The 25,166-nt window shown below is 44.9% G+C and overlaps 1 protein-coding gene across 1 annotated transcript in view; it reads left to right on the forward strand.

Annotated features, from left to right (window-relative positions):
- The window catches only part of LOC124605579 (NADPH--cytochrome P450 reductase), a 221,716-nt gene that overhangs the window by 166,328 nt on the left and 30,222 nt on the right, over positions 1 to 25,166 (forward strand). Inside the window, exon 4 of the mRNA XM_047137360.1 lies at positions 2,262 to 2,411. Coding sequence (XP_046993316.1) covers positions 2,262 to 2,411 — 150 coding nt within the window. The remainder of the gene's footprint in view (positions 1 to 2,261; positions 2,412 to 25,166) is intronic.

The raw sequence follows: 25,166 nt of genomic DNA on the forward strand, positions 1-25,166 counted from the left end.
CACTCGCCTCTGCACGGAGTCAGGAATTTTTTTCAGATCACTCCAGATTATCTCGTGCATCTAAACAAGACTGAACAACACGCTGCTGCAATTCAACAGTCTCAAAGGGAGTGCCGCGAACTTAATTTCTGAGATGACCCTAGACAGAAAAGTCCAGAGAACTGAGGCCAGGTGAACGTGCAAGGCAAGTTATAGGCCATGCTCAACCTCTCCATCTCTCACCGTATTGGCTCGTTAGATGCCGTCTTAAATTAATGGGCTTAAACGTGACAGCGCCCCTCATGCAATTCTCTCCGGAAAGCACGATGCGCAGCAGAAGAAATATGAAGACCACAGATAGCGCACCACAGAATTCCTTCTTCTTACTTTTTGTCATTTTGCACCCCATCTCTTCATAAAGGATAAACGATATTGCTATATATCAGATACAGGGTGACACTTATTGAACGGTATGAAAAAACCTAAATTAGCTACAGTACGGTGTGCAAACACTCGATTCAACAAGTAGATATCACTAGAAATATTCGGATTTAGGTTATGAGATGTTCGATATGCCTATCATCATTGGTGGTGATATGGCGCAGACGAATAGCGAAATTCTTCATGACCCGCTGGAGTGTCGGAACATCGATGGTGTCGATGACCTCCTGAATGGCTATTTTCAGCTCAGCAATGGTTTTGGGGTTATTGCTGTACACCTTGTCCCTAAAATAGCCCCACAAAAAGGAGTCGCATGTGTCCAGATCCGGAGAATATGGCGGCCAATCGAGGCCATGCAAGTGCCCTCCTGGTTTCCCTAGAGCCAGAGTGCGAGCCCCAGAGTGCTCCTCCAGGACATTAAAGTCAGTCAGTCAGTCAGTCAGTCAGTCAGTCAGTCAGTCTCCTACTGGAATGGGGGTCGAGCTCCGTCTTGCATGAACCGCATCTTGCCTAAATCAGGGTGACTTTGGATAATTGGGTGGAGAGCCGGCCGGCGTGGCCGTGCGGTTCTAGGCGCTACAGTCTAGAGCCGAGCGACCACTACGGTCGCAGGTTCGAATCCTGCCTCGGGCATGAATGTGTGTGATGTCCTTAGGTTAGTTAAGTTTAAGTAGTTCTAAGTTCTAGGCGACTGATGACCTTAGATGTTCCCATAGTGCTCAGAGCCATTTGAACCATTTTTGTAAAATTTGCCTTACGTAGCCTTCGTATAACACTTATTTGAAGCATGAAACGTCGTGTGGACATATGCCATATTGCGAATGGTTTCCGAAATAGAACACTTTTGGCCGACCGGAGTGGCCGGGCGGTTCTAGGCGCTATAGTCCGGAGCCGCGCGACCGCTACGGTCGCAGGTTCGAATCCTGCCTCGGGCATGGATGTGTGTGATATCCTTGGGTTAGTTAGGTTTAAGTAGTTCTAAGTTCTAGGCGACTGATGACCTCAGAAGTTAAATTTAAAAAAAATGGTTCAAATGGCTCTGAGCACTATGGGACTCAACTGCTGAGGTCATTAGTCCCCTAGAACGTAGAACTAGTTAAACCTAACTAACCTAAGTACATCACACATATCCATGCCCGAGGAAGGATTCGAACCTGCGACCGTAGCGGTCTCGTGGTTCCAGACTGCAGCGTCAGAACCGCGCGGCCACTTCGGCCGGCTAGAAGTTAAGTCGCATAGTGCTCAGAGCCATTTGAACCATTTTGATAATGGGGTGGAATCATGTTCCAAAACCTTTACGTACCGTTCGGTAGTCACTGTGCCATCAAGGAATGTCGCACCGGTTATTCCGTGAATAGACATTGCGCGCCAGCCACCCGTCGAGGGTGAAGAGACTTCTCGATCGCGAAATGCGGATTCTCAGGTCCCCAAATGCGCCAATTTTGCTTACTGACGAACCCGTCCAAATGAAAGTGTACTTCGTCGCTAAACCAGGCTATGCATGCGCATACTAATTCCCATCGTACTCCGCGGCCTACCGTGCGGTTTGAACGTCCTAATGCAAACCGTTCAGAAGTTATGACGATTTTCTTTCATATAGTTCAATAGTTGTCACCCTGTACTTAAAAAAAAAGTTAAGAGCTGGATGAATCATTAGTAAGTGGGAAGTGCTATGTAGGGGCTGACGTTTAATATTAGTGCGATTGACAGTCTTAATGGCTGATACGTGGCAATTTACAAATCATGTGTTCCTCAATTGTCTGCGCACGGAAGCGTCTCCTAATTGAACGAATTAGTTCAGTCAGCCAGTCTTGTGCTAAATGAGCCCGTCCTGCTTGCAGGAAGAGCTGACGAGCCTCAAGGACATCCCCAACTCCCTGGCTGTGTTCTGCATGGCTACGTACGGCGAGGGCGACCCCACGGACAACGCCATGGAGTTCTACGAGTGGCTGCAGAACGGAGACCCCGACCTCACCGGCCTCAACTACGCGGTAAGTGCTCGTCACACACACCACCTTCATTTCTTCTCATCTTAGTGTTTTTTTTGTCTTTCCTTTCCTATGTGCCCTGCATATATCCCTTTTATGCGAAAAAAAAACCTCGCTGTAACCGTAACAACCGTCGTATCTTTTCGAAAATAGCAGTTCCGTAGCTGCAGTGCATGATTTTTATTTCTTTGCTAGCGGCCGTTGCCATATTCTCAAGCCGTCGTTCTTGTAATCAGCATCCTGTCAAAAGCTCAGTTTTTAGCCCTGCTGTTGTCAGTGTCGATGCCACTATCCAGCTTGAGGGTGACTGATTAGAGAAATGACCGCTTGAGAATAGAGCTACGACCGCTAAAGTAATAGCAAATAAATAAATAAATAAATAAACACAATACATTGCAGTTCAGCAACAGCTCTTTCCGGGAAGATACTTGTTCAGTAGTTTTTTATCCGTTTTCTGATTCGTTGAAGCAGCCCACCACAAATTCCTTCCTTGTGCCAACCTCTTCATCTCACAGTAGCACTTGGACCCTACGTCCTCAATTGTTTGTCGGATATATGCCAATCTCTGAATTCCCCTACAGTTTTTATCCTCTGCAGTTTCCACAAGTACTGTGGAAGTTGTTCCTGAAGCCTTAACGCTATCCTACCATCCTGTCCCTTCTTCTTCTCATCGTTTTGTATGTGTTTCTCTCCTTAACGATTCTGCACACCTCTTCATTTATTATCTTGCCAGATCACTCAATTTTCAACATTCTTGTGTAGCACTACATCCCGAATTCTTCTATTCTCCTCTCCTCCGCTTTCTCCACAGTTCATCATTCACTTACGTAGAGTGCTCTGCTCTAAACGTACATTCTCAGAAATGCATTTCTCAGATTAAGGCGGATGTTTCACGCCAACAGACATCTTTTGGCCAGGAAAGCCCTTTCCTCTGCTCCTGTCTTATTTTGTGTTCTCCTCGCTTAATGAGTCGTTTGTTATTTCTTATTTTATTAGCTATCGAACCAGAAAGGTTTCCTTGTAAAACAGTAGAGAGAATAGTGAAAAAATTAACGTATCGTATAGTTATTTTCAAGAACTATTGATGCGACTGCCTCTCTAGGTGTTGTGTTCATGAGGTGCGACACAAACCCAACGATATACTTTGAAAACTCTGAAGCTGTCTTTTTTGAGGAGACCAAACACCGCAAGTAGCTTGTGGAGCGCCAACGAAGATGTAGATTTGTCTAGGAATTGGGAGGAGGGAACCAAGACCATCGCTTCTTATACCTACTTTCAGTAAGTTTCCGATTACATTTAAATTTGTTGCCTCATTGGTTCACGGGCGTCACATCGGATACTGTTGTGAAAGCTGCACAATATATCAACGAGACAGCTGCTCATCATCTTCAGGTGCTTAATGACGTGTTGTTGCTCTGGCTCGCCAACACATCCGCTGGCTCGCTAGAAAAGCGCACGTGCGAAGGAGTGAGGCTATGACGTCATTGTAGACGAATCATAGTGCACGGCGAAAGCTGTTAGCATGAATGCAAGTCAGTGCTGTATTTGTGTGCAGTGAAACTGTAATCGGCTCTTCACTTAATTTAATCACAGTAACTAAAACCTCTAAGGGGGTAAAACGTACTCTCTGTGGACTTCTCGCACTCTGCAGAACGTAGTATTCTCTGCACAGCCTCCAGGTCAACATTGCTGCCGCACGTTTTGGCCGCCTAGTTTGAGGCGCCATGTCACGGATTGCGCGGTCCCGCCAGAGGTACGAGTCCTCCCTCGTGTGTGTGTGTGTGTGTGTGTGTGTGTGTGTGTGTGTGTGTGTGTGTGTGTGTGTGTGTGTGTTTTGTTCTTACCATAAGTTAGTTTAAGTAGTGTGTAAGTCTAGGGACCGATGACCTCTGCAGTTTGGTCGCTCAGAAATTCACGCATTTGAACACTTCACCATTGCTAGAAGGTACTGGTTATTGAAGTTATAGTGACAGGGTAAAACCTCCGGTTGCATGCAAATTATCATTATTTCATATAAAAGTAGTATCCTGCGTCACGGTTGAAATCTGAAATACGTAATATCAACAGTTGTGATCAGTTCATTTGCCGAATGTAGCATGACATTTCTTGTAAACACGCTGTTATGAAATGTGTCAGTGTGATGACGCACAACCGAGACAAGCTGTCATATGATAAGTAGTGGGTCTTACGTACGGCGCTAGTTTATCAGACAGGTTTTTTTTGTTTTTTTTTGTTTTAATAAATTTCTTATACTGCAGTTTCATGTAGATTATTCGGAAGATTTCTGTTTGTTTACATATAGCTCAACCCTGTTGACTAATCTTGGTGAACCGGTATTCGAAAAATACTGAACGATAATTGGTCTTATGTTATATCAGTAAACAGATCCAAGCAATCTGTCTAGTCATTCAGTGACTGTAATGGCATCGAAACAGAGGATGACACAGAAGGTCAAAATACTAACAGTTTTTTCCAAAACTGTTTGGCTTAGCGAAATGATGCTGTAGTTTCTCCTTTAAATAGTCCGGAATGGCCGCGCGGTATGAGGCTCCATGTCACGGACTGCGTGGCCCCTCCCGCCGGAGGTTCGAGTCCTCCCTCGGGCATGGGTGTGTGTGTTGTTCTAAGCATAAGATAGTTTAAGTAGTGTGTAAGTCTAGGGAACGATGACCTCTGCAGTTTGGTCGCTTTGGAGTTCACACACATTTGGATTTTTTTTTGTAATAGCCGCACGAATGTCAAAATCACATATCTAAATTAGAGATCGTGGGATAGAAAAGCAACTGAAATCACTCCACAGAGCAAACGACACAGGACTTTACGTAATTCCAATCGTTAGGGAATTCAATATTCTGAGATCCACGGTGACAAGAGTGTACCGAGAATACAAAATTTCAAACATTATCGCTTGCCACAGGCAACGCAGCGGCCGACGGCCCTAACTTAACAACTGAGAGGAGGGGCGTTTGCTTAGAGTTGTCAATGCTAACAGACACGCAACACTGCGTGAAATAACCGCAGAAATCAATGTGGGACTTACGACGAGCGTATCCGTTATGACAATACGCCAAAATTTGGCGTTAATGGACTATGGCATCAGACGACCGACGCGAGTGCCTTTGCTAACAGCACGACATTGCCTGCTGCGCCTCTCCTGCGCTCGTGACCACGTTGGTTGGACCCTAGACGACTGGAAAACCGTGACCAGGTCAGATGAGTCCCTATTTCGATTGGCGAGAGCTGATGGTGGGTTAGTGTGGTGCAGACTCCACGAAGTAATGGACCCAAGTTGTCAACAAGGCACTGTGCAAGTTGGTACTGGCTCCATAATGATGTGGGCCGTGTTTACATGGAATGGAATGGATCCTCTTATCCAACTGATGCGATCATTGCCTGGAAATGGTTGTGTTCGGCTACTTGGAGATCATTTGCGACAATTCATGGACTTAGTGTTCGCAAACAACGATGAAATTTTTATGGATGACAAAGCGCCATGTGACAGCGCCGCAATTGTTCACGATTGGTTTGAAGAACATTGTGGTCATTTCGAGCGAATGATTTGCCCAGCCAGATCGTCCGACATGAATGCCATCGAACATCTATGGGACATAATCTAGAGGTCAGTTCGTGCAAAAAACCAGCATCGGCATCACTTTCGTAATTATAGACGGCTATAGAGGCGGCATGGCTCAATATTTCTTCAGGGGACATCCAACGGCTAATTGAGTACAAGCTACGTCGAGTTTCTGCGCTACGCCGGGCAAAAAGTGGTCTGATACGATATTAGGAGTTATCCCAAGATTTTGGTTACCTCAGTGTATAGTTGTGCATTACCAACTGTGTATTTTATAGACCTCAAGAACGTAGTCGAACGAAGTTGCGCAGTGGTTAAGGAGACGGACTCTGATTTGAGAGAAACAGCTTTCAGTCCACCTTGTAGTTTACCGCGGTTTTTGTAAATAGCGATGATTCCTTCCGAAAGGAAACAGATAACTTCAAATTTCTTTCCCCATCACTCAGTTCGAGCCTTTTCAGAGCTCATTGCGCGTAGGAGGAGCCACTGGCAGTTATTGTAGGTTGATAAAATTCGAGTAATTTTGAGGAAACTAAGAAGTAATCTGGAGCTGTGGGACCTGACAAAGTGCTCTCGGGACAGCCAAGAATGGGAATAAGGAACGGTCGTCATATATGTATGCCTCCATAGGAAGAAAGAGCCAAAGAAACTGGTACATCTGCCTAATATCTTGTAGGGCCCCAGCGAGCACGCAGAAGTGCCACAGCACGACATGGCATGGACTCGACTCATATCTGAAGTAGTGCTGGAGGGAATTGACACCATGAATCCGGCAGGGCTGTCCATAAATCTGTAAGAGTACGCGAGGGTGGGGATCTCTTCTGTACAGCACGTTGTAATTCATCCCAGATATGCTCAGTAATGTTCATATCTGGGGAGTTTGGTGGCCAGCGGAAGTGTTTAAACTAAGAAGAGTGTTCCTGGAGCCATTCTGTAGCAATTCTAGACGTGTGGGGAGTCGCATTGTTCTGCTGGAATTGCCCAAGTCCGTCGGAATGCGCAATGGACACGAATGGATGCAGATGTTCAGACAGGATGCTTACGTACGTGTCACCAGAGTCATATCTAGACATATCAGGCGTCCCATATCACTCGAGCTGCACGAGCGCCACACCATTACAGAGCCTTCACCAGTTTGATCAGCCCACCTGACACGCAGGGTCCATGGATTCATGAGGTTGTCTCCAAACCCGTACACGCCCATCCGATCGATACAATTTGAAACGAGACTCGTCCGACATTTTTCCAGTCATCAGCAGTCCATTGTCGGTGTTGAGGGGCCCAGGCGAGGCGTAAGGCTTTGCGTCGTGCGGTCATCAAGGGTGGAGCCCATATCGAAGGCCGACCGGAGTGGCCGTGCGGCTCTACGCGCTGCAGTCTGGAACCGAGCGACCGCTCCGGTCGCAGGTTCGAATCCTGCCTCGGGCATGGATGTGTGTGATGTCGTTAGGTTAGTTAGGTTTAATTAGTTCTAAGTTCTAGGCGACTGATGACCTCAGAAGTTAAGTCGCATAGTGCTCAGAGCCATTTGAACCCATATCGAAGATGTTTCGTTGAATGGCTCGCACGCTGACACTTGTTGATGGCCCAGCATTATAATCTGCTGCAATTTGCGGAAGGGTTGGTCTTCTGTCGCGTTGAGCGATTCTCTTCAGTCGTCATTGGTCCCGGTCTTACCGGATCTTTTTCCAGCCGCAGCGATGTCGCAGATTTGATGTTTTACCGGATTCCTGATATTCACGGTACACTCGTGAAACGGTTGTACGGGAAAATCCCAACTTCATCGCTACCTTGGAGATGCAGCGTCCCATCGCTCGTAACTGACTGTAACACCACTTTCAAACTCACTTAAATCTTGATAACCTACCATTGTAGCAGCAGTAACCGATCCAGCAGCTGCGCTAGACACTTGTTGTCTTATACATACAGGGTGTTACAAAAAGGTACGGCCAAACTTTCAGGAAACATTCCTCACACACACAAAGAAAGAAAATGTTATGTGGACATGTGTCCGGAAACGCTTACTTTCCATGTTAGAGCTCATTTTATTACTTCTCTTCAAATCACATTAATCATGGAATGGAAACACACAGCAACAGAACGTACCAGCGTGACTTCAAACACTTTGTTGCAGGAAATGTTCAAAATGTCCTCCGTGAGCGAGGATACATGCATCCACCCTCCGTCGCATGGAATCCCTGATGCGCTGATGCAGCCCTGGAGAATCACAGCCGTCCACAATACGAGCACGAAGAGTCTCTACATTTGGTACCGGGGTTGCGTAGACAAGAGCTTTCAAATGCCCTCATAAATGAGTCAAGAGGGTTGAGGTCAGGAGAGCCGTGGAGGCCATGGAATTCGTCCGCCTCTACCAATCCATCGGCCACCGAATCTGTTGCTGAGAAGCGTACGAACACTCCGACTGAAATGTGCAGGAACTCCATCGTGCATAAACCACATGTTGTGTCGTACTTGTAAAGGCACATGTTCTAGCAGCACAGGTAGAGTGTCCCGTATGAAATCATGGCGGTAAATCGAGGAAGAACAGTACATACTGACGAAACTAAACTGAGCTCTAACATGGAAATTCAGCGTTTCCGGACACATGTCCACATAACATCTTTTCCTTATTTGTGTGTGAGGAATGTTTCCTGAAAGTTTGGCCGTACCTTTTTGTAACACCCTGTATAGGCGCTGCCGACAGCGGCACCGTATTTACCTGTTTACATATTCTGTGTTTGAATACGCGTGCCTATACCAGTTTCTTTGGCGCTTCAGTGTACAATTATCGGATGCAAACAGAGGTCACGTCGATCCTAGCATGTCACCACACTGATTAACCCTTGGCCCGAAGTTCGCGCGCCGTACCGTCCGATCCGTTTGCCTGCTAGCTCTTGCTCTTACCTCTAAAATTTGCAGTTGTCACGGCGGTCGGATGGTCCCGATGGGCCACTTGTGGCCTGAAGACGGAGTGCCTTTATTACTATAAACGGGTCCGCCTCCGTAGTTGAGTGGTCAGCGCGGCCGACTGTCATGCGGAGAACCCGGTTTCGGTTGTCGATAATCCCAAGGATTCTTCCTCAGTGGGAGGACGGGAACGGGGTTCACTCAGCCCCGTGATACCAGATGAGGAGCTACTTGACCGAGCAGTAGCGGCTCCAGGTCACGAAAACTAACAACGGCCGGGAGAGCGGTGCGCTGACCCTACGGCCCTCCATTCCCGCATTCATTGACTGCCACGATTTGTCGAGGATGAACGGAGGTCAGTCAGCACCATTGAGCCTTCCGAGGCCTGTTCGGACGGAGTTTAGTTTTTAATTTAGAGAGTAGCACGGATAAATATCACTATTTCTCTGCGCGCGCTGTATTCCCGATCTTTTACGTTTTGCTGATTGTCATGCGGTGATGTGCAATTACATTGCAGTTCGTGCTAAAGCCCTCACACTACTGTTATCCGTTTGTTCACCGGGTGTAGCTCATCAAGTCCAAACATGAAGTACAGAGAACACTATTCTCAACTGACAGTTCTCGCTGCCGGAGTGGAAAGTTGTTTCCCACCAACTATTGCACATAACTCACTACACCCTGCGCAGTCTGATTTCATGAACTTAAGTCAAATCGTATAGCAGGATGTCTCGTGATTAATAACCAGACACATTTTTCCCTACCCTCACTTAGCCCTTGTTTTATTGTGTTTGGCCGGCCGGTGTGGCCAAGCGGTTAAAGGCGCTACAGTCTGGAACCGCGCGACCGCTACGGTCGCAGGTTCGAGTCCTGCCTCGGGCATGGATGTGTGTGATGTCCTTAGGTTAGTTACGTTTAAGTAGTTTTAAGTTCTAGGGGACTGATGACCTCAGAAGTTAAGTCCCATAGTGCTCAGAGCCATTTGAACCATTTTATTTTGTTTGTTTTTTGGGCTTTACACACTAGTAAACACAACTATGAGAAGCAAACTAGCTGAGACAAATAGATCCACCCTCCCTCAAAGAAATCAACCAGCAACATACGTAGGAATAAATTTCTGTGAGAGAGCGGCCTGGAGAGTACAGCTTTGTACAGAAGTGAATCGCGCACTGTGGGAAAAGCAGAACAGAAGAAAATTGTAGCGGTTCAGATGTGGGCTTATAAGAAATGACGAGATTCTTCTCAGAAACGGCGAGAAAAAGAATGTGTAGTAAACACTGACTGGGAGGAGGGGCAGTCTATTAGGACATCAGTAAAGACGTCAAGAAATAGCTTTCACGTTACTAGAGGGAATTGTAGAGGTAAAAGAAACTGTAGGGGAAAACAGAGATTCGAATGTAGCCAACAAATAACAGAGGACCCTTTCAACCCTTCCGTATTTCAAAGGCCCGGAAAAAAAGGTAGGTATGATAATGAAATGGCACCATGTGCTAGAGCTTTCCAAAGAATTTATTAAATAATCATCAGTACACCACTGCACGTGAACCATTTGTAGCACGAAGAATATAGTCTATTCAATTTCTTGCCATGTTATTCGTAACATGTCCTCTGTCACTGTTGCAATCGCATCAGTAATACTACATCTTAACATAGGAATAGCATCCACTTTGGTCGCATACATACGTTACTTCACGAATCCCTCACAAGTAGAAATCCAGCGGCTTATGTTGGGGAAATGTGGTGGCCAGACAAATAGTCCTCCGCGTGCGATCCGGCGATTGGGAAATTTCGTATTTAGGAACTTGGGAAGAGCCGTTCACCAATGTGGCGGAGCCCCATTTTGTGGAAAGGAGATGTTGCGTTGCCAAACCTTGTATCTGAGGGTATACAAACTGCTCCAACATGTCCAAATACAATGAACCATTCACTGTGTTTTCTTCAAAGAACGGTTCAGCAATCATGTCGTGCAGTATCCCGCACAAGACGTTCAGTCTAGAGCAATTACGAACATGGTCAATAACTGCGTGCGGATGTTGCGACCCCTAAATCCGTACATTATGCCCATTATCCTTTCCTGAAACACCAAAGGTTGCCTCATCTGAGAATAAACATCTTTGCAGAAACCTGGCACTCATGTCAGTACGCCGCAGTATATCCGTAGCAAACCGTTGTAGGCGTGGTTTGTCGTTCGGCATCAGATGCTCCGGAATTTGCAGTTAGTGAGCATACGCTGGTGTTAACATACTACACAGTGCGATGTTACGTGAGGTACGTTAAGATGGCTAGATGCCTGCCGAATTGACTTTGGTGGGCTTCTTAGAAAAGCTTATCTGATGTCCTCCACTGTCTCTTCTGAAACACTGTAACATTTCAGAACAGTTCAAATTGCCAGAAACTAAAATTCCTTAGTCGTTTTCAGATCCGGTAACTCACATCTACATCACCTGCGACGGTTTCTTTGCACAATAATCGGCTATTTAGTTCCTGCAAACCGTACTACTGCTTGCGGGCGCTACTGTGAATCGCCATTTTCATTTTACGTAATCGTGCTGCATTCTGGCGACATAGTTGCACGTTTGGCACGGAAATATAAATCCCTTGAGATGCTCTGGCATATGGTGCAGTTTCATTCTCATATCTATTCTTTTCTTCAAGGGCGTCTGAACTGTGGAAGGTTTGGAAGGGACACCTTGTACTGTTTTTGGGTAAGTAATATTGCTTTATTGCTCTGAACGGGTGGGCGCTTTGCATACCTTTGGGTGTGTACATACTTCCGACCATTACTTTATCAATAAAAAACACAAACTGTGGAAATTATACAGTATTGATTTACTTCCCGAACTGGCTTTTGGTTTAAAACGCCATAGAAAGCTAGCCATCGCTTAACGACTGCATTGTAACCTGAAAACCAATTAGCGAAATAAATCTGTACTGTAAAAATTCCGTAAATTTGTGTCGTGCTGCGAATAAGTATGAAACTATCACACGGAGCAGCGATGGAAGAATCCATTAACCAACCTTAACAGACAATGCCTTCATGCTGCTGCAATATCCGCCAACAGTCCAGCAGGCTATATTGCAAGGATTCATGAAAATCCAAAAAACACTGTGAGAAAAATTAAATTGTTTGTGCTGTCAGCCGGGAGAAGCACGTATTGGCTACTGAATCCGTTTAGTGTATTCATCTCTTGGTCTCCCTCTACGATTTTTACCCTCCACCAATACTAAATTGGTGATCCCTTGTTGTCTCAGAATATGCCCAACCAACCGATCCCTTCTTCTAATCAAGTTGTGCCACAAATATCTCTCCTCTCCAATTCTATTCAATACCTCCTCATTAGTTATGTGATCTACCCATCTAATCTTCAGCATTCTTCTGTAACATCACATTTCGAAAGCTTCTATTCTCTTCTTGTCCAAACTATTTATCGTCCATGTTTCACTTCCATACATGGCTACACTCCATACAAATGCTTTCAGAAACGACTTCATCACACTTAAATCAATACTGGATGTTAACAAATTTCTCTTCTTCAGAAACGCTTTCCTTGCCATTGCCATTCTACATTTTATATCCTCACTACTTCGACCATCATCAGTTATTCTGCTCCCCAAATAGCAAAACTCTTTTACTACTTTAAGTGTCTCATTTCCTAATCTAATTCCCGCAGCATCACCCGATTTAATTCGACTACACTCCATTATCCTCGTTTTGCTTTTGTTGATGTTCATCTTATATCCTCCTTTCAAGACACTGTCCATTCCGTTCAGCTGCTCTTCCAGGTCCTTTGTTGTCTCTAACAGAATTACAGTGTCATCGGCGAGCCTCAAGGTTTTTATTTCTTCTCCATGGATTTTAATTCCTACTCCAAATTTTTCTTTTGTTTCCTTCACTGCTTGCTCAATATACAGATTGAATAACATAGGGCATAGGCTACAACTCTCTCACTCCCTTCCCAACCACTGCTTCCCTTTCATGCCCCTCGGCTCTGCCATCTGGTTTCTGTACAAATTGTAAATAGCCTTTCGCTCCCTGTATTTTACCCCTGCCACCTTCAGAATTTGAAAGAGAATATTCCAGTCAACATTGTCAAAAGCTTTCTCTACATCTACAAATGCTAGAAACGTAGGTTTGCCTTTCCATAATCTATTTTCTAAGATACGTCGTAGGGTCAGTATTGCCTCACGTGTTTCTACGGAATCCAAACTGATGTTCCCCGAGGTCCGCTTCTACCAGTTTTTCCATTCGTCTGTAAAGAATTTGTCTTAGTACACTACTGGCCACTAAAATTGCTACACCACGAAGATGACGTGCTACAGACGCGAAATTTAACCGACGGAAAGGAGATGCTGTGATATGCATTTATTAGTGCTTCAGAGCATTCACACAAGGTTAGCGCCGGTGGCGACACCTACAACGTGCTGACATGAGGTAAGTTTCCAACCGATTTCTCCTACACAAGCAGCAGTTGTGAGCAGTTGAGCTCGTCTCTATTGCGCAAACTTCTTTGAGGCCTTGCGTTGCCATGGAAAAGGATTAGTTCATTTGCGTTTATGTGGCGACGAACACGCTGAAGTACACTACTGGCCATTAAAATTGCTACACCACGAAGATGACGTGCTACAGACGCGAAATTTTACCGACAGAAAGGAGATGCTCTGATATGCATTTAATAGTGTTTCAGAGCATTCACACAAGGTTAGCGCCGGTGGCGACACCTACAACGTGCTGACATGAGGAAAGTTTCCAACCGATCTCTCATACACAAACAGCAGTTGACCGGCGTTGCCTGGTGAAACGTTGTTGTGATGCCTCGTGTAAGGAGGAGAAATGCGTACCATCACGTTTCCGACTTTGATAAAGTTTGATTGTGACCTGTCGCGATTGCGGTTTTGTCAGCAGAATCTGCAATCGGTGGGTTCAGGAGGGTAATATGGAACGCCGTGCTGGATCCCAACGGCCTCGTATCACTAGCAGTCGAGATGACATGCATCTTATCCGCATGGCTGTAACGGATCGTGCAGCCACGTCTCGTTCCCTGAGCCAACGGATGGGGACATTTGGAAGAAGACAACAGCCTGCACGAACAGTTCGACGACGTTTGCAGCAGCATGGACTATCAGCTCGGGGACCATGGCTGCGGTTACCCTTGACGCTGCATCACAGACACGAGCGCCTGCGATGGTGTACTCAACGACGAACCTGGGTGCACGAATGGCAAAACGTCATTTTTTCGGATGCATTCAGGTTCTGTTTACAGCATCATGATTGTCGCATCCGTGTTTGGCGACATCGCGGTGAACGCACATTGGAAGCGTGTATTCGTCATCGCTGGCGTATCACCCGGCGTGATGCTATGGGGTGCCATTGGTTACACGTCTCGGTCACCTCTTGTTCGCATTGACGGCACTTTGAACAGTGGACGTTACATTTCAGATATGTTACGACCTGTGGCTCTACCCTTCATTCGATCCCTGCGAAACCCTACATTTCAGCAGGATAATGAACGACCGCATGTTGCAGGTCCTGTACGGGCCTTTCTGGATACAGAAAATGTTCGACTGCTGCCCTGGCCAGCACATTCTCCAGATCTCCCACCAACTGAAATCGTCTGGTCAATGGTGACCGAGCAACTGGCTCGCCACAATACGCCAGTCACTACTCTTGATGAACTTTGGTATCGTGTTGAAGCTGCATGGGCAGCTGTACCTGTACACGCCATCCAAGCTCTGTTTGACTCAAATGCCCAGGCGTATCACGGCCGTTATTACGGCCAGAGGTGGTTGTTCTGGGTACAGATTTCTCAGGATCTATGCACCCAGATTGCGTGAAAATGTAATCACATGTCAGTTCTGTTATAATATATTTGTCCAATGAATACCCATTTATAATCTGCATTTCTTCTTGGTGTAGCAATTTTAATGGCCAGTAGTGTATTTTGTAGCCGTGGCTTACTAAACTGATAGTTTGGTAATTTTCACATCTGTCAACACCTGTTTTCCTTGGGATTGGAATTATTATATTCTTCTTGAAGTCGGAGGGTATTTCGCCTGTCTCATATATCTTGCTCACTAGATGGTAGAGTTTTGTGAGGCCTGGCTCTCCCGAGGGGCCGGCCGGTGTGGCCGAGCGGTTCTAGGCGCTACAGTCTGGAACCGCGTGACCGCTACGGTCGCAGGTTCGAATCCTGACTCGGGCATGGATGTGTGTGATGTCCTTAGGTTAGTTAGGTTTAAGTAGTTCTAAGTTCTAGGTGACTGATGACCTCAGAAGTTAAGTCCCATAGTGCTCAGAGCCATTTGAACCATTTCTCCCAAGGCTGTCAGTATTTGTAATGGAATGTTGTCTATTCCCGGGGCCTTGTTTCATTAAGTAAAAATATAACATAATAATCTCAACACAGACCAGACGAAGTTTCAGGTATCAATCCGAAACAAACTTAAGAAAATAATCAAAACGTAACCGAATTTCCACACATCACCTACTTGGAGCGGTAACGATGTAAACATGTGATATCGCTGATGTCGTATCAATCAAGGTGCAAGAAGGAAAGTAACGCACAAAAACTTAGTAATCTATATCTGAAAATCAGATAGAACAGTACGTCTACATCGTACGTCCAAGTAAGATCTAAATACAAATTTCAAGAAAGACGGCGTGTAGAGGCATCGATATTGCCCGTAAGGTAAAAACATCAATCGGATATATAATGCCTTTACGATCATAGTTACAGGTTAGTCTTGATATTCTATCACCTATTAATGTATTTACAGGACACCTACCGATGGCAATGTGCCGAAATGATCTCATTGTGATTTACGAAACAAAACTCATCAAAAGAGCAGTCTAAACGGTGTGTCATTATCCTAATTATGTCACTACAAAATATATTGTTCACTGCAGGCCCCAAGAAACAAAGTTCACTAACCAGTTAAAAAAGTTCTGTGCGCTTGCTGTGTCGCACAAACGAAAATGCTTGACACCGATAAAAAGAGCCACAGCTTGTCCTCAGTTACAGACCCATGCGGCCAATGTTTTGTTAAGAATAATTTTTAAAAAATCTTTCGAACATTTTTTTGTGTCCCTTGATGAGTAACAAGAGCTGTACCCTCATCAGGTAACGCGTGCAGTCGTTAAATACCGAACCGTACCCTGAAAGCTCATAGCCTATTCAGGTCTCCCTTGTATGCTCTTGGCCTGGCGTATAACACTGTCGTTTACAAGTCGATGAGCATCTTTTTGGATGTTAATAGCACAGCAGCCATAGGGCAGCGGAGCAAGAGTCGTTATCCATGCGGCTTCACGCCTTTGACATCAGAAACAGCGCCTTCTGTCTATAGTTACGAAACCTGCACGTCGCTCGGCTCCTCTTAATTCTCAATCCGAAGACTGGTTGCCAGACAGCAGTTGTTCTTTTTCGTTCCACTATGTTCATTTTTTGTCTCTTTATTACCTCGTACGGACTTGCTAATCATCGTATCTGATCTTTGTGGAATACTGCAATCTAGATCTTCTTTTCCCCCCTCTTGCATTGAATCATTTCTTCCATTACATAAGCTACGAAATTTTTGTGTCGGTAGAGGTGCCCAGCTAACTGAACTCATCTTTTTCTTGCCATTGATAGTAGAGATCTTTTCTCCACAGATTATCCTAAGACTTTCTTCACTTGTAAGTTTACTGCCTACGAGCTGTTTTTCACCCTCCTCCAGCGCCGCATTTAAAGTGCCTCCAGACATCTCTTGTCGCATGCATCAATAATCAGGGTTTCCGGGTCATACAACGGCACACTCCACACAACTCCCTTATTGCGTTTCCAATTCTTTACTTTATGTCCGCAGAACTTTTGCCAACTGAGATTGTTTGACTAAGTAGTTAAAGGTACTTATTTGTCAGAGTGGTATCATTAACTCCGTCTGCTGCGCTATGTTGCTGCAGCATACCATATTTAGACTTCTTTTAAATTTTCGTATTTAGTTCTTACTAGCACATCGTTTTTGCTAACTTATTTATGATTTCTTTTCGTTCTCCTCAGTGACGGGTATATCGTCAGCAAATATTACCATTTTGATTCTGGCTCCATCAAACTTATTCCTTCCATATCCCTTTTACATTCCTTAGAGCACTTCTCAGTACACAGGCCGAACAAAACTGATAATAAGTTAAATCGCTGACATACTTCTTTGTGTGTCACCCTCTTGTACTTCAACATTGGTATGTATGATGCTTCTTCTGTTTTAATGCATTGATTACACTATTTGTCTGCCTCGGAATTACCAGACATAGTTTTTATTAGCACATCTTGTTCACGAGTTCACGTTACCGAAGGCTTTCTACAGCGCAACGAATGCAATAAATTGTGGTTTTCGTAAGTACAGTATTTTGTCAGCAACCTTTCGTAACATTAAGATACAGGGTGTTTCAAAAATGACCGTTATATTTGAAACGGCAATAAAACCTAAACGAGCAGCGATAGAAATACACAGTTTGTTGCAATATGCTTGGGACAACAGTACATTTTCAGGCGGACAAACTTTCGAAATTACAGTAGTTACAATTTTCAACAACAGATGGCGCTGCAAGTGATGTGAAAGATATAGAAGACAACGCAGTCTGTGGGTGCGCCATTCTGTACGTCGTCTTTCTGCTGTAAGCGTGTGCTGTTCACAACGTGCAAGTGTGCTGTAGACAACATGGTTTATTCCTTAGAACAGAGGATTTTTCTGGTGTTGGAATTCCACCGCCTAGAACACAGTGTTGTTGCAACAAGACGAAGTTTTCAACGGAGGTTTAATGTAACCAAAGGACCGAAAAGCGATACAATAAAGGATCTGTTTGAAAAATTTCAACGGACTGGGAACGTGACGGATGAACGTGCTGGAAAGGTAGGGCGACCGCGTACGGCAACCACAGAGGGCAACGCGCAGCTAGTGCAGCAGGTGATCCAACAGCGGCCTCAGGTTTCCGTTCGCCGTGTTGCAGCTGCGGTCCAAATGACGCCAACGTCCACGTATCGTCTCATGCGCCAGAGTTTACACCTCTATCCATACAAAATTCAAAAGCGGCAACCCCTCAGTGCCCCTACCATTGCTGCACGAGAGACATTCGCTAATGATATAGTGCACAGGATTGATGACGGCCATATGCATGTGGGCAGCATTTGGTTTACTGACGAAGCTTATTTTTACCTGGACGGCTTCGTCAATAAATAGAACTGGCGCATATGGGGAACCGAAAAGCCCCATGTTGCAGTCCCATCGTCCCTGCATCCTCAAAAAGTACTGGTCTGGGCCGCCATTTCTTCCAAAGGAATCATTGGCCCATTTTTCAGATCCGAAACGATTACTGCATCACGCTATCTGGACATTCTTCGTGAATTTGTGGCGGTACAAACTGCCTTAGACGACACTGCGAACACCTCATGGTTTATGCAAGATGGTGCCCGGCCACATCGCACGGCCGATGTCTTTAATTTCCTGAATGAATATTTCGATGATCGTGTGATTGCTTTGGGCTATCCGAAACATACAGGAGGCGGCGTGGGTTGGCCTCCCTATTCTCCAGACATGAACCCCTGTGACTTCTTTCTGTGAGGACACTTGAAAGACCAGGTGTACCGCCAGAATCCAGAAACAATTGAACAGCTGAAGCAGTACATCTCATCTGCATGTGAAGCCATTCCGCCAGACACGTTGTCAAAGGTTTCGGGTAATTTCATTCAGAGACTACGCCATATTATTGTTACGCATGGTGGATATGTGGAAAATATCGTACTGTAGAGTTTCCCAGACCGCAGCGCCATCTGTTGTTGAAAATTGTAACTACTGTAATTTCGAAAGTTTGTCTGCCTGAAAATGTACTGTTGTCCCAAGCATATTGCAACAAACGGTGTATTTCTATCGCTGCTCGTTTAGTTTTTATTGCCGTTTCAAATATACCGGTCATTTTTGAAACACCCTGTAGCCTCACTTTTGCCTCTTTTCCGTCTAAATCCAAACTGCTGTTCAACTGGATTTGGTTCAGTTTTATTGCCTATTCGATTATAAAGAGTACTTTTTTTTACGTAAAAAGAAAGTGCCACTTATTCCTATAGAAGGCAAATTGATCAAAACTAGAAGAAAAGTTCGTATAACGATATGCCCGGAGATAAATACTTGTTGATATGTGGGCCAATCTGTTCTCTCACTCCTGTCTGTCTGTTACGTAGTAGTATACATCACAGGTAGTGCTGCATCCTGACATATCCTTCAGCCCTGGTGCCTCACTTCCATGATTACTCGAGAATTTGCGTCTGCCTATACGTGCGTATTGCGGCAATTTAGTATACCATCTTGTGAATCCTGAATACTACACATTACTCGCCTAAAACGAATGACGCACTCTTTGAAATACACATGGCTCCATTCAGATTGCCTCACATGCTCTTGTAACGCCTGCACATTGTCGATGGGCTGGGCATACACCAAGCCTTTAAAGGTCTCCATAGCCAGAAAACCTACGGATTCAGGTCTGATGCATAGGGAAGTCAAGTAATTCATCGCGCAGAAATCGGTGATACTCAGCATCTGTTAATCTGTTTGGTAAAGTGTATGGACTTAGTCCCACTGACAATTCCTGCCCATACACTGATCGTAATGCTTCATTTACACTATTTCTCGAGGATTTGCTCCTGCCACAATGTGCGAATTGTGGTAATTTAGTATGCCACCTCTTGTGACTCCGGAACACAACATATTACTCGTCACAACTAAAACGGCCCATATCTCCGCAGATATTTATTTCCGGAGGAATTTGAGGAATTTTCCTTCCATTTTTGACCAGTACTGCCCCCTGTAGGAATATCTGACACTGTTTTGAACACTCTGTATATTTACTCAAACATATTTTCGACATGTGCTAAAACAGGGTGACATATCCTTCACATTTGGACTTTCTTTGTTACTGAGATTATGAGGAATTTTTTGAAACATTCTGGAATGGCTACACAAAAAAAATAGTAGGAAAAGTAGACACCAGACCGAGAGAGGAGCAATCTTAAGGAAATGTAACTCATCCACCAAGGAAGTGGCTTATAAGGTGCTTGTTCGACTAGTTCTCGAGTACTTTTCATTAATATGGGATCCTTAACAGGTAAGACTGATATAAGAAACAGAGAAGACTCAACGAAGAGCGGCGCGCTTGTTTAGTCGGCGCGAGAGCTTCATCGAGACGCTCAATAGATTCTAGTGGCAGACGTTACAACAGACGTCGTTCATCATGGAGAGGTTTGCTATTAAAATTTCGAGAGAGCACTTTCCGGGAAGAATCTGACAACATATTACACTACTGGTCATTAAAATTCCTGCACCAAGAGGAAATACAGATGATAAACGGGTATTCATTGGACAAATATATTATACTAGAACTGACATGTGATTACATTTTCACGCAAATTGGGTGCATACATCCTGAAAAATCAGTACCCAGAACAACCACCTCTGGCCGTAATAACGGCCTTGATACGCCTGGACATTGAGTCAAACATAGCTTGGATGGGGTGTACAGGTACAGCTGCCCATGCAGCTTCAACATGATACCACAGTTCATCAAGAGTAGTGACTGGCGTATTGTGATGAGTCAGTTGCTCGGCCACCACTGACCACACGTTTTCAATTGGTGACAGATCTGGAGAATGTGCTGGCCAGGGCAGCAGTGGAACATTTTCTGTATCCAGAAAGGCCCGCAACCTGCAACATGCGGTCGTGCATTACCCTGCTGAAATGTAGGGTTTCGCAGGGATCGAATGAAGGGTAGAGCCACAGAAGTAACACATCTGAAATGGAACGTCCATTGTTCAAAGTGCCGTCAATGCGAACTAGAGGTTCAAAAAATCAAATGTGTGTGAAATTTTATGGGACTTAACTGCTAAGGTCATCAGTCCCTAAGCTTACACACTACTTAACCTAAATTATCTTAAGGACAAACATACACACCCATGCCCGAGGGAGGACTCGAACCTCCGCCGGGACCAGCCGCACAGTCCATGACTGCAGCGCATTAGACCGTTCGGCTAGAACAAGAGGTGACAGAGACCTGTAACCAAGGGCACCCCATACCATCACGCCGGGTGATACGCCAGTATAGCGATGACGAATACACGCTTCCAATGTGCGTTCACCGCGATGTCGCCAAACACGGATGCGACCATCATGATGCTGTAAACAGAACCTGGATTCATCCGAAAAAATGACATTGACATTTTGCCATTCGTGCACCCAGGTTCCTCGTTGAATACACCATCGCAGGCGCTCCTGTCTGTGATGCAGTGTCAAGGGTAACCGCAGCCGTGGTCTCCGAGCTGATGCTGCTTCAAACGTCGTCGAACTGTTGGTGCAGATGGTTGTTGTCTTGCAAACGTCCCCATCTGTTGGCTCAGGTATCGAGACGTGGCTGCACGATCCGTTACAGGCATGCGGGTAAGATTCCTGTCATCTCGACTGCTAGTGATACGAGGCCGTTGGGATCCAGCACAGCGTTCCGTATTACCCTCCTTAACCCAACGATTCCATATTCTGCTGACAGTCATTGGATCTCGAGCAACGCGATAAACCGCAATCGCAACAGGCTACAATCCGACCTTTATCGAAGTCGGAAACGTGATGGTACGCATTTCTCCTCCTTACACGAGGCATCACAACAACGTTTCACCAGGCAACGCCGGTCAACTGCTGTTTGTGTATGAGAGATCGGTTGGAAACTTTCCTCATGTCAGCACGTTGTAGGTGTCGCCACCGGCGCTAACCTTGTGTGAATGCTCTGAAACACTATTAAATGCATATCAGAGCATCTCCTTTCTGTCGGTAAAATTTCGCGTCTGTAGCACGTCATCTTCGTGGTGTAGCAATTTTAATGGCCAGTAGTGTACTTCAGCGTGTTCGTCGCCACATAAACGCAAATGAACTAATCCTTTTCCATGGCAACGCAAGGCCTCAAAGAAGTTTGCGCAATAGAGACGAGCTCAAAAATCTGTATTGGACTGTTGTTCCTTGTCCACCGCGCAGCCCGGATCTCGCGCCTTCCGACTCCCATGTGTTTGTCCCATGGAAGGATACACTCCCCGGGAAGCATTACGTGGATAACGAGGACGTTATTGATGCAGCAAGCCGTTGGCTCAGCATCGACGTGCAGGCATACAGGCTGTCCCAGTAGGATGGCTTAAGGCTGTCGCCTTGAACAGATCGGATGTGTTAAAAAGTAGTGCTTTGTAGCTAAAGGAAGGGGGAGTAATATGTTGTATTAGAATCCTGAATAAAACCAATCTACTTTCAGGAAATAAATCAGTTCTCCAGTCACATAATCACATTCTGGTGCTATATCAGTTTTCACTCCTTTTACAACCTTTAGATGCTCTTCCTTTTCTTGCAGCGTGCCCTAGCATCTTTCTTGCTATGCTGTTTTCAAGATTTTTCATATAATTTTCCTTGTTTCTTTCTCCCACTTGCAGAAGAAACATCAGCACCTAAAAGGATGTTTCCTGCGTACATTAACGACTGTATTAATAATAGTATTATGAATAATATTACAAGTCTTATTTATTGAAAGGCTCTAGTAAAACGAAGCAAATTAAAATCCTAACGCTAATGCTAGAATGTATTGTACTTCTCCACATATTCTTAAATGCGTGCGAACCAAAAGCGAAGCCTTCGAAAACGTTCAGTGTCAAAAGTCGCCGTCACGATTTTGGAAGCAGTGTTGCAAAGACATGACAAATTGTGCATGTTGTTAAGGTCGCCACGGTTTCTTCAGGTTAGTAACGTATAATGGGCACCCCCCACCCCCGCAGTGTGTACCCTCGGGATTACCGGTAGTTTCCCGCTTAAGCGTTTGGCAAAGATAACCTGCGCACTGATGAACGTGACACGCATTAACATTACTGTAGGCAAGAGTGCGGCGTTTAAAGTATAAGCGTCAGAAGTTTTGAAACAGACAGTTTCACACTGCCGCTCCGGTGTGCTATCTGAGGAAGCATCAGCCGTTGACCTCGCGAGCCGGTGGCAGCTCGGGCAACGCACCGAGGAGACATCTGACCATCGCGAAGACCGCAGCTGACCCGACCTGCTTATCTCTCTCTACCTTTCCTTAGACTACAGCTTCTGACGACTCGCCCGTACTCTTTTCAGTATCAGCACACCCCTTTCAGTCGAAAGTGATGGGTTTACAGATTCTACGAGGGCCACTCAAAGTTTTAACAATCGCTTTGAAAAAAAATTAAGCTGCGATCATGAAGCTTGGTGAGGGTGTTAGAGCATTTCTATATATCCATCCTTCAGTGTGGCACAATTTTCCGACGACGGATGACCTGGCGGGGATCTTGGTTATAGAAGTCTGCATTTTGACCTTTCACGGAACATTCCACCCAAAAAAGCATATCGTTGTCATTTTGGACATGCCTGCCACGCAATGATTTCTTCACATGAAGAAAGAAAGTCACTCGGTGCCATATCAGAATAATACCGGGAGGGGGGAGGAGGGGGGGGGGGGATTTGAAAGCCCAAAGAAAGCAGTATGTGTGTTCTGTGCAGAATGAACTGTGGCAGTGTCGTGAAGCAAAAACACTGGTTCTGTTGATGCTTTGTCTTGACGACTTCTCGCAAAAGACAAAAAAAAAAAAAAAACCTCAGCATCTCCGTTCTCTACGGAGCTTGGGCCTTGTTTCATTTTCGTCAGTGACGAATCCACGGATTTACGCCGCTTACTGTGCTCCTTCGTCTCGTGATAGGCTCTTTACTTGTCTATGATAATCGTCCGGCCAAAGTAGTCATTTGGACTGACCTGGCAGTTGCATTTCCTGTGATCAGTGCAGAACACTGTGACCTTTTTCATGTTCAAAATGTAAGAGATTTCAAAATGTAATGATTTTTCACTTTTCCCCCCTTCTTCTGGATAACGATACGCCGGTCTTCGAGCACCAGGATATCCACTTCCCTTGCGATTCCCGTTTCTTCACGGAGAGATGGACTGCCGCGTCGTTCTTCGGACTAGCTTGACCACTCAGTGCCGAATTAAGCCAGCAGGAAGCCTGTAGCAAAGGCTACGAAGAAACCACTGATTTGCTTTACACTCAAAGTTTAGGATATAAAATGAAACAATAGTTAACAAAAAAGACTTTTCCTGATTTGATTTGGGCAAAGTCAGAGATTACGCAAGTCAAATCAATGTCTCTAATCAAAACCCATTACATGTTCATTAAGGTGAGATCATCCAGACATTCCTGTCCGACGGTGACTGTTAACTCATTTTTAATGCGGTTTGTTGAAACAGAACGTTCTCCATTGTCCTTAATGATCATCAAAGACAAGTAAATGCGCAAGATTATTTGTACATTTGGGAAACAAGATTCTAATGAATTTTCTATCAAAAGTTTGCAAAATTGCAGTTTCAGAGGCTCGTGCTTCATGCTGTCAGCAGCACTCACATCCGTTTTGAGCAGCTCAACGAACTGCCCCAGTTTGTCAGCTAAGTTTTCTTCCAAATCGACTGGGTAAGCACTGACGATAATTTGAGTGCTTTTCAATATCTCTTCTGCTATCAAGGTTAAATTGAAGAGGTTTTCCATCTCACAGATGGTCAGCACTTTGCCTTTCGCTTCAATGTCTCAGATGTGAAGCACATTGCTTGGGCGTATGTGTGTTCGTAAAGGCTGTAACTCGTGGTGTCTTGATCAGACTACTGCAGCGAAAGGCAGCGCTAGTTGCTTAGAAGCGTTCTAAGGTTTCATTCCAAGCGATAGTCATTATTATCGTATTCTGAAGTAAATTAATTACAACGATAACATTTTATCATCAGATCAAACACTGTTAGCTGTAGAAATTACTTGTGTGTTTTTACTCGGTAACGTATATAAACAAAACAAATAAGCTCACCTTATTCTTCAGTGCTTCTCGTGTTTTCGTCGGCACAGTCTTAATACCTTCTACTGTTGGTGAACGGTAGTATATATTCTATTATTCCACAGTCACCTGGAAAGAAACAACAAAACATAAGAAATGCAGGAACCGCTAAACAACACGTTGTACAACAAAGGTCCAGCAAGAAAGCAACCAACACTCTAGACGACTCATATCAAAAGTAATGTAAGAAAAGCAGATTTATCCTAGTAGTAATGAACGACTTACAGAAATAACTACGGCGTCCGTTAATTACTTTCTTACTGGAAATCAATGGAACCATCTTCTAAGTATCGTCGTGTGTCGACTTATGACACACAATGTATGATGTGGCTAACGCTCAGATTTTGAAATGA

This window comes from Schistocerca americana, chromosome 3, assembly GCF_021461395.2.
Source record: "Schistocerca americana isolate TAMUIC-IGC-003095 chromosome 3, iqSchAmer2.1, whole genome shotgun sequence".
NCBI lineage: Eukaryota > Metazoa > Arthropoda > Insecta > Orthoptera > Acrididae > Schistocerca > Schistocerca americana.